Here is an 11,660-nt window from a genome sequence, read left to right as displayed (position 1 = left end):
AATTAAATGTAGTTTATGGTATTTTAGAATTGAGGGAGTTTTTTGTTTGTTTGTTTGTTTGTTTTGAGGTATGGGGATTGAACCTAGGGCCTCAAGCAAGCTTGGCAAGCACTCTACCACTGAGCCACATCCTCAACTCAAGAAAGAGATTTTTAATTAAACTTTTTGTTTTCAGATAATGTAAATTCATATGTAATTGTAAGAAATAATACAAAAAGATCTCTTAGGTCCTTTACCTAGTTCCCCCCAATAGTAACATCTTGCAAAATTATAATATAGTATAATAACTGGCATATTATATTGACACAGAGTATTTTCATCACCACAATGATCCTCATGTTCCCTTTTATAACCATGCCCACCTTTCTCCCACTACCCCTCCCTGTTATCCCCTGTAGCCATCAATTTGTTCTCCATTTCTATAATTTTGTCATTTCAAGAAGATTCTGTAAATGGAATCATATAATATGTAAATTTGGTTTTTTTTTTTACTCATTGTAATTCTCAGGAAACTCATCCAGGTTTTGTGTGCATTGACGATGTGTTCTTTTTTATTGAGTAATTTTCCATGGTATGTATACACACAATTTGTTTAACTTTTCACTCGTCGATGTATATCTGGATTGTTTATGATTTTTGGCATTACAAATAAAGCTGCTATAATTATTCATGTACATATTTTTTGTGTGAATATGACTATTTCTCTGGGATAAATGTGTGGGTGTGAAATTGCTGATTCGTATATGATAGTTGCATGTTTATTTGATTTGATTTGATTTTTTTACAAGTAAGCAATTTTATTCCAATCATTATATAATAAAACAATTCTGTAAAATAATGTGTCTTACTTGCAGTTTCCTGAAGCGGTTGTTTCACTGTTCTAGGGCAGAGAAATTCATCAGGAAGCAGCCTAAATCACTTCACGGTATTTTCTGTAGTTTCATTCTCCTATATCCAATAATCTTCAGGTAGGGACCACACTCCTGGGAAAGCCTCTGCTTCTTCCTGGGTGTACTCATCTAGACATTTTGGAATTTTCCGAGGCTGAGGAAGCTCTTCCACTACATTCTTAAGAGTATACTCTGGAATATCCTCATCTGGAAAAAGATGCAACCTTTGCATCATTGTTCTTCTGTGAAGGTTTTTTGACAGCATGCCATGAATAGCTGATTTTACAATTGCCACTGCATCCTTCTGGTGATGTTGAGCAGCAGTGACTTGTCTAAATCCACCTGGAGAGCCAGTGTGTGAGGAGTATACTTTTTGTTCCCATTTGTTTTCAGAAAATGCAATGTGTCTTGCGTTTATTATGACAACGTGGTCTCCACAGTCACTCAGCTGATGGTACACAGGTTTATGTAATCCTTGAAGTTTTATTGATGCTAAAGCAGCAAGTTTACCAGGAGGCTGCATTTTCCCATCTAAGAGATACCATATTCGAGCAAAAGTGGCCCATTGCTGGTGTGCCGGAGAGAAGCTAGACATGCTCCCCCATGGGCTGGATCCCAAAGCTAAAACAGGTTAGCATGTTTAGTTTTTAAAGAAACTGCCGAACTGCTGGGGTTGTGGCTCAGTGGTAATGCTCCCGTCTAGCACAGACGAGGCACTGGGTTGGATTCTCCACACAACACAAAAATAAATACACAAAATAAAGGCATTGTGTCCATCTACAACTAAAAAATATTAAGAAAGAAAGTAACTGCCAAACTGATTTTCGGAGTGGCTATATACTGTTTTACTTCATATCGGCAATGTATGAGTGATCTTGGTTCTTTGCATCCTTACTGTTATTTGGTGTTATTTTTTATTTCAGCCTTTCTGATAGGTAGGTAAATTTCCTTAATAGTTATAATGCTTTTCAATGATTTATTTCATATTGAGTGTATTTTGGTGGTTGTGGTAGTTTTTTAAGGGATTATCCCATTTAATCTAAATTGTCATATTCATATATATGGAGTTGTGAGTAGTATACTTTTATTTTATTATTCTTTTCATGTCTGCAGACTCTGTAATGATATCATTCCTAATATTACTGATTTGTATCTTCTCTCTTTTTGTTATCAGTCTTGCTAGAATTTTGTCAGTTCTATCGATCTTTTCAAAGACCCAACACTTTGTTTCACTGATTTTTCCCTATTCTGTTTTCAGTTTCACTGATTTCTGGTTTATTTCTTCTATTATTTCCTTCTTTTTTACTTTGTCTTTTTTACTTTCCAGTACTGGGAACCAAACTTAGAGACTTCTAGAGTCTGAGACTTTCCCTGTTTTCTATAAATTTCCTGAAAGGACATATTTTATATTATATAGGGAAAGCCTTAGGGTTCCTGCCAGGTTTCGTTGTTGTTGTTGTTGTTTTAACTTTCTACAAAGTAATATAATTTATTTCAACAAATTGAACAATTCAACAAAACAGTGCCTGCCTTGGACCAGGCAGTGTTCTAAATCCTCGGAATATTATCAAGGAACAAAATAAGCAAAGATTTCATTACTTTAGTTGTAAAATGAAATAAGTTGATTGGCAGGCCTTTTGGAAAAAGCAGGATATGAATTAAGATCTAAAGGAGATATGAGAGTTAGTCAAAGATCTAACAAAAGTGTATTTCAGACAGAGGAGGCAGCTGAAGGAAAGCCCATATGGGGGGAGCATGCCTGGAATATCTGAAGAGCAAGACCAGTAAGCTGGAGTGGAGTGAGCAAGAGGGAGAGTGGTAAAGATGAGGTCAGAGATAATAAGGACTAGTAGATTAGATTTTACCAAGTGGAATGGGAAGCCATTGTCATATGTGAAACAAATGAATGACGTGAAATGACTCATGATTTTTTTTTTCCTGTTTGTTTTTGAGAAAGGATCTGTTACCAATCAGCTGAGAGTTCTGTTGCTCAATTCAGTTAGAAATCATGAATAGGCAAAGTGCAGTTTCCTTGGTGTTAGGAACTCTGAGCCTTGAGGGCTGGCGGCTCTCAGCTGTTGGCGTTAGCAGCCTTGAGCTTTGAATATAGTGACACTCAATTCCTTGTGCTTGCAGCTCTCCCAGATGCTTTCCTTGCAGTGGAAGCTAGCAGCTCTCAGGAGCTCTCTCCAGCTCTTGCAGAAGCCAGAACTAGCAGCTTCCAGAAGCTCTCTATTGTTCCCTGCCTTTCTCTGGTTGCTGGTTGTCCTCAGTGTTACCAGCCCTGACTGCTGGCTTCTTTTAGTGCCAGCACCCTCAATGTTTCTAGCTCTTAGTGCAACCTGCTCAGCCTGTTCTTGAGATAGAAATCATGAATAGACAAAATAAAACTATCCTCTAGGACTTTATTAGGACTTGTGCTGCAAGGGAGGCTGTACACAGTTCCAATAAGGGTATGGGGCTAGCTGCTTATATAGACAAGGTAGGCTCACATATGTGCTGTGTTCTGCCAGTCAACCATGGACTTTCTATTTAGTCATGAGCAGGGAAGAGGCTTCTGCAAACCAGATTGGGGATAGTTGAAGCAGTCATAGAAGGGAAGAGTCATCCAGAGAGGCTGTAAATGGACCTGAAACTGAAGCTTGCTGCAGCCAAAGTAAAAGTCTCTAAGTGGTCAAATGGCTAGGAGCCATCTGAAATAGCTATGTCTGGCTACAAAGCATTTAGGGGCAGCCATGACTGTCAAAGATAAAAGAAAAAATTTAAAAGTACCTTTTGGGGGACAATAATGGCTTTCTTTTTTCTGTCTCAGGCCTAGCTACTTGGCCAGGCTAGTCTTGAACTCCTGGGCTAAGTGATTCCCCTCCTCAGGCTCCCCAGTAGTTGGGATTCCAGGCAAATGTTACTGTGCCTAGCTCTATGACTCAGGTTTTAAAAGATCACTTTGGTTCTAGATTATGGGTGTGTTTTAAATCGACTTTTTTTGTGCTGTGACAAAAAGACTCAACCAGAACAATTGTAGAGGAGGAAAAGTTTATTTGAGGACTCACAGTTTCAGAGATCTCCATCCAGACAACTGGCTCTATTCCTTAGGGCTCAAGGCAAGGCAGGACATCACTGCGGAAGAGTGTGGCAGAGGGAAGCAGCTCACATGATGATCAGAGAGCAGGGAGAGAGAGAGAGAGAGAGAGAGAGAGAGAGAGAGAGAGAGAGAGACTCCACTTGCCAGATACAAAATATGTATCCCAGAAGCATGCCCTCAATGACCCACCTCCTCCAGCCACACCAACCCACATACAGTTACCACTCAGTTAATCCCTTCAGTGGATTAATTCACTGATTGGGTTAGGGCTCTCATAACCCAATCACTTCTCCTCTAAGCCTTCTTGCATTTTCTCACACATGAGCTTTTTGGGGACACCTCACACATCCAAACCATAACAGGGTGGAAGGAGGTTACTTTTTATCAGGCTACTGGAGAAATGCAGGTGAAAGTGCTGCTTGGAGATGAGTGGTAGCAGTTTTAAAAGGGAGAAGTGATTACAGTCTAAATATACTTTGAAGGTAGAGCTAATAGGATTTCTTCATGGATAGGACATAAAGGTGTTAGAGGAAGAGAGGGGTCTGAATAACTGGTTTGACGTAAATCCTTGACCATAGGTGATTAAATTCAAAACAATATGCATGTCCCAGCCCCTCAAAAATCTACTCACTGCTTGTTGAACAATGGCAGGCTCTTACGTAGGGTCAGCTGATCAATAGACTAGAAGTTAGCTTTGAGGGTATTCTGGTATGAAAGTTTTCCATAAATATATGTAGATTAATAGTGTCAATAATATTTTTTCTTTCAAGAATCAGAACTGGACAGACACCCCCCAAAAAAAATCATCAGTGAGAATAGAACCTGAAAGACATGGAGAAAAGGCTATATTGAGATTCCATGAGTAAGCAGAAATCAGGAATAAACAGGAGTTCTGAACAAACAAAAGGCACGAGGCAGCTAAAAGACTCATGGCAGATGTGATAGAAAATAACCAAGACTGATCAAATTCTCAGAAAGGAGAGTAAAGGATCAGGCCTGGCTCACAGGCCAATACTGAAGCCAGTTCCCCTTACTAGAAGTGTGAGACTGGTGTTAGGCAGGCAAAAAAGATAGGTGCCACCAGTCATGCTGAGCCGGCTGAGTCTGCTATGAAAGCCAGAACCACATAAGAGCTAAAATTATGAGGGTGCAAGGAAACCAGAAAAGTAGAGAAACCTGTGTGCTGAAAGAAGCAGGAAAATGTAACCAATACTCAGAGAGAAGCACAGATGGCAGAGAATGCAGCCATGTGATCTGATCTGTTTCTAGCCCCATTCCAGAGTGGCCTGGCTATGCTGACCCCTACCTTTTAGCATCTCAACAGGTTGCCTCTTGTATCCATTAAAATCACCTCCTTTTCTATTTGAGCTAATCTGGGAAGTTTGGGTTCATGCTCCAGGGGGTAAAGATATTTTGACTGGACAGTCCTCTGTATTTACTTACTTTCTAGGATGGTTAATGGCAGATAAGGTGTAAATGGTGAAAATGCAATTATTTTGATCTAAAGAGTTAACTGGAATCATGGGAAGCGTTTTGCATACCTTCTCTCATTTAATCTGTAGTATGTGTGGGGTTCCATTACTAAGGCTCACAGAGGCTTAGTACAGTTCATACTTATTATTCATGGATTTTAAATTGCAAATCCGTCTTCTTACTAAAATTTATTTGGGGTGAACTCAAATCAATATTAGTGGCACTTTAGTGGTCCTTCACGAACATGTGAAACTGTAAAAAATAAGAGTTTTTCAATGTGTACATTCCCAGCTGAGGTTGAACAAGTCAATACCTGGTCTTCTTGTTTCAGCTCTTAAACTGTAAACAAGTCTACTTAGTGCTATATTTTTCTTATTTCATATTTGTGTTTTTGTTGATGATTTTGCTGCCTAAAATGCCCCCTAATCGTAGTGTTGAAGTGCTTTCAGGTATTCCTAAGTCCTAGAAGGTCGTGATGTGCCTTCCAGAGAAAATACATGTTATATAATCACCATTCAGGCATGAATTATAGTGCTGTCGTCCATGAGTTCAATATTAAGGAAGCAACAAATAGATGAGATCAGGTGCATTCAAGGTGGTATGGCCATAAACTGCACCATATATTAAATAAGGTGTCCTTAAACAGAAAACCACATAAAATGATCTTATATATTGATGAAAACGTGACCAGAGGCTTTCAGGAACATTACTTTGTATTTCTCTTAGGAGCAACAGTTCATTAGTCAGTGCTAATTCAGAATTCACCAAGATTTTATAGAACATAACTGCTGTGAAGAATGAGAATTGACTGTAACATGTCCAGGATCAAACAGTCTGTCTACATTCCTGATTCTGGGCAGCTTGTACTCATTTCATCCCACCATGCTATCTTTTAGAAAAGAAAGAAAATCTCCTGGGTTCATCTTGCAATGCGTACTCCTCTGCATAATGCTACCTTCCCAAGAACTTGTTGCCTAGTTGAGAAATGAATGGATGTAAAACAATTACAAAAATTGCAAATTTTCTTCTTTAGGGCTGGTATCATAATGGGAGGCACATTTCTCCTCACCCTTAAACACGTGTACAGACATTGCCAATCTATCACAACCCCTTTTCCTGCTGAGCCTGGATGGGGTTTCACAGTTCTCAGGATAACCACTCCCAGTGGATCAGAGTTGGCATCTAAGATGAAATCTTTATCTTCCTTGCATGATGCCCTGTGTCTTTGTAAAATCAAGCATATACTTGGAGATCTGAGTTGTCAGGTGTTATGGTTTGGATGTGAGGTGTACCCCAAAAGCTCCCGTGTGAGACAATGCAGGAAGGTTCAGAGGAGAAATGATTGGGTTGTGAGAGTCTTAACCTAATCAGTGAATTAATCCCTAGTGGGATTAACTGAGTGGCAACTGGAGGCAGGTGGGGTGTGACTGGAGGGAGTGGTTCATTGGGGTGTGGCTATGGGGTATATATTTTGTATCTGGAGATTGGAGTATCTCTCTATGCTTCCTGATCATCGTGATGTGAGCTGCTTCCCTCTGCCACACTCTCCCACCATGATGTTTGGCCTTGTCTCGAGCCCTGAGGAATGGAGTCGGCCTTCTATGGACTAAGACCTCTGAAACTGTGAGCCCTAAATAAACTTTTCCTCCTCTATGGTTGTGCTGGTTGACTCATTTAGTCACAGTAGTGAAAAATCTGACTAAAACATCAGACTTAAGGAACTTTAGAGTTAAAGCAAATTTATCAGTCTGTTTCTAAGCCTGGACCCTTATGGTAGCTGGGAGTGCTTGATTGATAGTGATAGTAGTGGCTGACCGCTTTGGAAGGGCTTTATAAATGGAGACTTTATGTAAGACTTAGTTCCTATAAAATTCACTATGATGGGAACACTTTCTTGGTTATCTCTGAATCACTGTGCCTAGAATACTGTCTGGCACAGAGTTAGCACTCAATGATGTTTGTTGAATGAATACTTAGACACCTAGATTGACACCTGTCTTGCCCAGGGCCCAGAACTCTGATGTAGTTAGATCACAGATGGAATCTTTTGAAGCACACAGTAGGACTAGTACAGCTAGGGGCAGAGTTCTTCAGAGCAGGCAGTCAAGGGATTATAATTTAAACCAAACCGGACAAGCATTCTATTGACTCTCTCTGCTTCTTCATTTCTTTTCATTCTCTTCCATGCCTTATTTGTTTACCTCTAGTTAAGATGAACCTGGGAATCCCCAGCAGGAATGGGTTGAAGCACACAGGGAAGAGGAAGCATGAGGTACATTTCTTGAGCTGGGATTTAGTCTTGGCTCTGAAGCACGGGACTGGGCTTCAGCTGTCCCACTGTAGGGTAAGCTTGAGCTTACCCACTGTCACATAGGGCTCTGGACGCTCACCCTCTATCTGCTTAGCCCAGTTCCTCTTACTTCACCCTGTCTTCTTTCCCCCTTTTCTCTCCTCTATCAGTCATGGTAAATGGGATTTGAAAGGAAATAGAGAAGGTGGGATGGGAAATTTGAACAGGAAGATAGATTGACCAGGAACCTAAGGAGGGAATGTCTCTTAGGGGGCCAATGTAGCAGGAAGTCAGGTTTGAAAGGATATTGTCAGATTTTATTATTAGAGGTGTTTTCAGTCAAAATCTGTATTCTTGTGTTAAAAGAACTTCTGGAAGCTGGAGCCTCCCACTTCACCAGTTCTGGAGACAGTGCAGTACTTAAGGCAGTTAGGATCGGGTAGTGGTAAAATACCCCAAGGCATGGACTTTGGAGTAAACTTGAGCTTGGTTACTACTTGCTAGCTGTATTTTGGGGGCAGCTTCTTAATTGTTCTGGATTTTAGTTCTTTTATCTACAAGATGTACTTTATGGGACTGTAATAGTTAAAAGAAATGAGGTCTGTAAAGTTTTGTTTTTTTTTAATGTGTGCTTACCAAATTCAAATAGCATCTATTGTCAACATTAGTAATACATCTTGTGGTGTTTACTTGCAGGTGAAGAGGTCTTTCATTCGTTCTAAACTCTGAGAAAGTAAAATAAATGTTTCCTAGGAATTTATGAGGAAGATAGGCACTCATAGGGATGTGTGACTCCTATATTCACTACCAGAAGCAATTCTGGTGGTGTAAGTTTTGGGAAGTCTGCAGGCTCCCCCAGCAGGGACTAAGCTGGCAGCTTTTGATACCATTAGTTTCCAAAAGCATAGAGTAACTGACCAGGAAAAGCATGAAGAGCTTCCCTACTGCCCTACCTATGTAGGCCTAAAAGGTAAGGAGGGCCATCTCCAATTTAATCAAGAAATGAACCATATACTAGAGAGATTCTGTTAAGCAACATAGCTTCTCAGAGCTGGACCCACAGACACACTCCATCTCCATAAACATACACTGTCCTGTGTAGTGACCCAGTATTTGCCCATCACCCATTGCATTATTTTTCTGTTGCTCTATGAAAAAAGTTATCGCAAACTTACTTGGTGGTTTAAGTGGCACAAACTTATTATCTTACAGTTAGTTCTGTAGTCAAAAGGTCAAAATGGTAGTACTAAACTAAAATCAAGTTATCAGTAGGGCTATGTTCTTTTCAAAAAACTCTGGAGGGGATAGTCAGTGTCCTTACCTTTTCTAGATTTTAGAGACTACCTAAATTTCTTGTCTTGGGGCCCCCTTCCATCTTCTAAGCCAGTAATGGTGGATTGAGTTCTCCCATGGAACCACTCCAAACTCTGCTTCCCTTATCACATTTTCTTCTGTTGTAGTTTAAAAACATGCCCACCAAAATTCATGTTGAAATTTAATCTCCACTATGGTAATATTAAAAGATAGGACCTTTGGGGAAGTGATTAAGTACCTCATAAAAGGGATGAAAGGAACTAGCTTAGGCACATTTTCCCCTTCCACTTTCTGCAATGTGAGAACACAGTATTTGGCTCCTCCAAAGGATGTAGCAACAAGGTGCTATCTTGGAAGCTGGGAATGGAACACTCACCAGACACCCAACCTGTTAGTGCCTTAATCTTTGACTTAACCTCCAGAACTGTGAGAAACAAATTTCCGTTCCTTATAAATTACTTAGTCTCAGGTATTTTGTTATAATAGCATAATGGACTAGAACATTTTCTGATCCTTCTGCTTACCTCTTCCACATTTAAGGATTCTTTTGATTATATTGAGTCTGTCCAAATAATTCAAGATATTATCCTTGTTTTCAGGTCAGCTAATTAGTGATCTTAATTCCATTTGCAACTCTTTACATAGTTATATAATTCCCCCCTTGCCACAAACTCAGAGATTCCAAGGATTAGGACCGGATGTCTTTGGAAACCATTATTCTGCCTTTCACAACCATTATCCATTACCCTCTGCTCTCTAATTCTAGAATTAATACTGAAAGTAATAAAATCTCTCAGATATCAGGTCTGAACCATCATCTCTCTGATTATGTCCACAAATCCCATGTCCATGAGCTGGTCTCTGGCTTGACTGGCTCCCTCCCTGTCATTTGACTTTTACTTCATGACTCATACTGCATTATACTGGGCATGAGGGTACTTGGACTGCTCTGCCCAAACAGGTAGGTAGGAGAATCTATTCTTACTTCTTCAACCACATTCCTATTCCTTATTGTGGTGGACAGGTTAATATATCCAATTTCTTTTCTTCTCTTTTTTTTGTGGCACTGGGGATTGAACCCACAGCCTTGTGCATGATAGGCACGTGCTACACTGCTGAAATACATCTCCAGCCCCCAACTTTTCTTTAATTTTCAAACAAAGGAAATCTGTTCATTTATACTATATCATAGCCCTCATAGATAGTACTTTTATTAACTCAACTAATGCCTGTTTACACAAACTATAACAAGCATTAGTTACTAGTTCCTAAAATTACCCAGAAATGATGTGTATTTTCTTTAGATACATGAATAAAGGTACACACATACATATGTACTGGTCAGTGTGGTGAGAAAAAGATGTTAAACATCTGTTAAAGATGTGTTAGATGTCATCTTACTTTAAGGGGATGAAAAGAGTTGTAATAGAGAAGCTGCTCTGTGCTGTCAATTTTATATTCATAAACCCACTTTAATTTTCATGACAATGTAGGAAAGCAGCTGTCATCAATTGAGGCCCAAGGGTTATATATCTAGTAAGAGGTAGAGCTCAACATTTGACAGCAGGCCTATTTGATTCTAAAGCTTATTTCTTTCCCTTTCACCTGGTCATCTCTCAAAACCAGAGAATGAACCAGAACAGGGATGTTCAAACTAAGACCAGTGGAGTGAGCCTTCAGGTTTCATGAAGATACCTTGAAGGACTCCTCACATGATAGCAAAGGGTTTTGACAAGAGGCAAGTTGAGTGGAATGGGCTTAACCTCTTGCCACCTTCAAGACCAGTTCTACTGTTACCAGTTTTACATACTGGGATACAATGGGAAAAAAGGTAAGGTAAGATTGTGCTAAACTAGCCCTTTGAAGATCATTGTACTGGAATGTGAACATTAGAGGCCTTTGATTCTGGGCTGTCTGTCCTAGTTGTCTCCAGTTAATTATTCAGTTCTTCCAGTGTCTTGGTTGTTTACTGTATATGCATCAGGGGCCATGGGATAGACGATGCCGCCTAGAATGAAAGAGATCATGTGCTGCATCTCAGATAACGGGTAATACAGGATCATGAAGACAGAGAAGAAACAAGATTCTCCAGGCACTTGTCCTTACTGCAGAGGAAGGTGAACAGAGGGGAAGTCAGAATAGTATAGCATATAATGCTGACGCAGCCCTAGGCAATGGATGTTGTTACAGAAAAGGACACCCTCATAATGCTGAATGGGGGCACATAGATCTTTTGAGAATCATTGCTTCCAGAGATGATATCTAATTAGGATAGCTTCTGAGAATCTGCTTTGCTGTGTCACTGACTAACTCACAGTGCGTCAATGTGATACCCTCAAAGCAAAGTACGTTTAAAGTATCACTTATTTAAATCTGTGAAGGAGATAACAGCTTTGAAAAATTAAGTCAGTTCTCAGGAGGTATAATGTCGAGGTGAGTCACCATTTTAATAAAGACAAAGGATAAAATAAAAGTCACATCTGCTCTTCATTTAAAGGACAACTTCTGCCTTAGCTTCCCAAGTAGCTGGGACTACAGACATTTGCCTCCACACCTGGCTTATAAAACCACTCTGATCCCTGCTTTCCCAAGTTATTCCTTAGTAATCCAT

At 39.9% G+C, this 11,660-nt stretch overlaps 1 protein-coding gene across 1 annotated transcript; it reads right to left on the bottom strand.

Annotated features, from left to right (window-relative positions):
* Positions 1-948: 948 nt before the first annotated feature.
* On the bottom strand, positions 949-1,485 carry LOC124958179 (39S ribosomal protein L13, mitochondrial-like). Its single transcript, XM_047515947.1, has one exon. The coding sequence runs from the start codon at positions 1,483-1,485 to the stop codon at positions 949-951; it is 537 nt and encodes a 178-aa protein (XP_047371903.1).
* Positions 1,486-11,660: the final 10,175 nt, after the last annotated feature.

Source organism: Sciurus carolinensis, chromosome 11 (genome assembly GCF_902686445.1).
Source record: "Sciurus carolinensis chromosome 11, mSciCar1.2, whole genome shotgun sequence".
In the NCBI taxonomy this organism is placed as follows: domain Eukaryota; kingdom Metazoa; phylum Chordata; class Mammalia; order Rodentia; family Sciuridae; genus Sciurus; species Sciurus carolinensis.
Note: the sequence above shows the minus strand (reverse complement) of the source record. Positions and strands in the feature narration are given on the sequence as shown.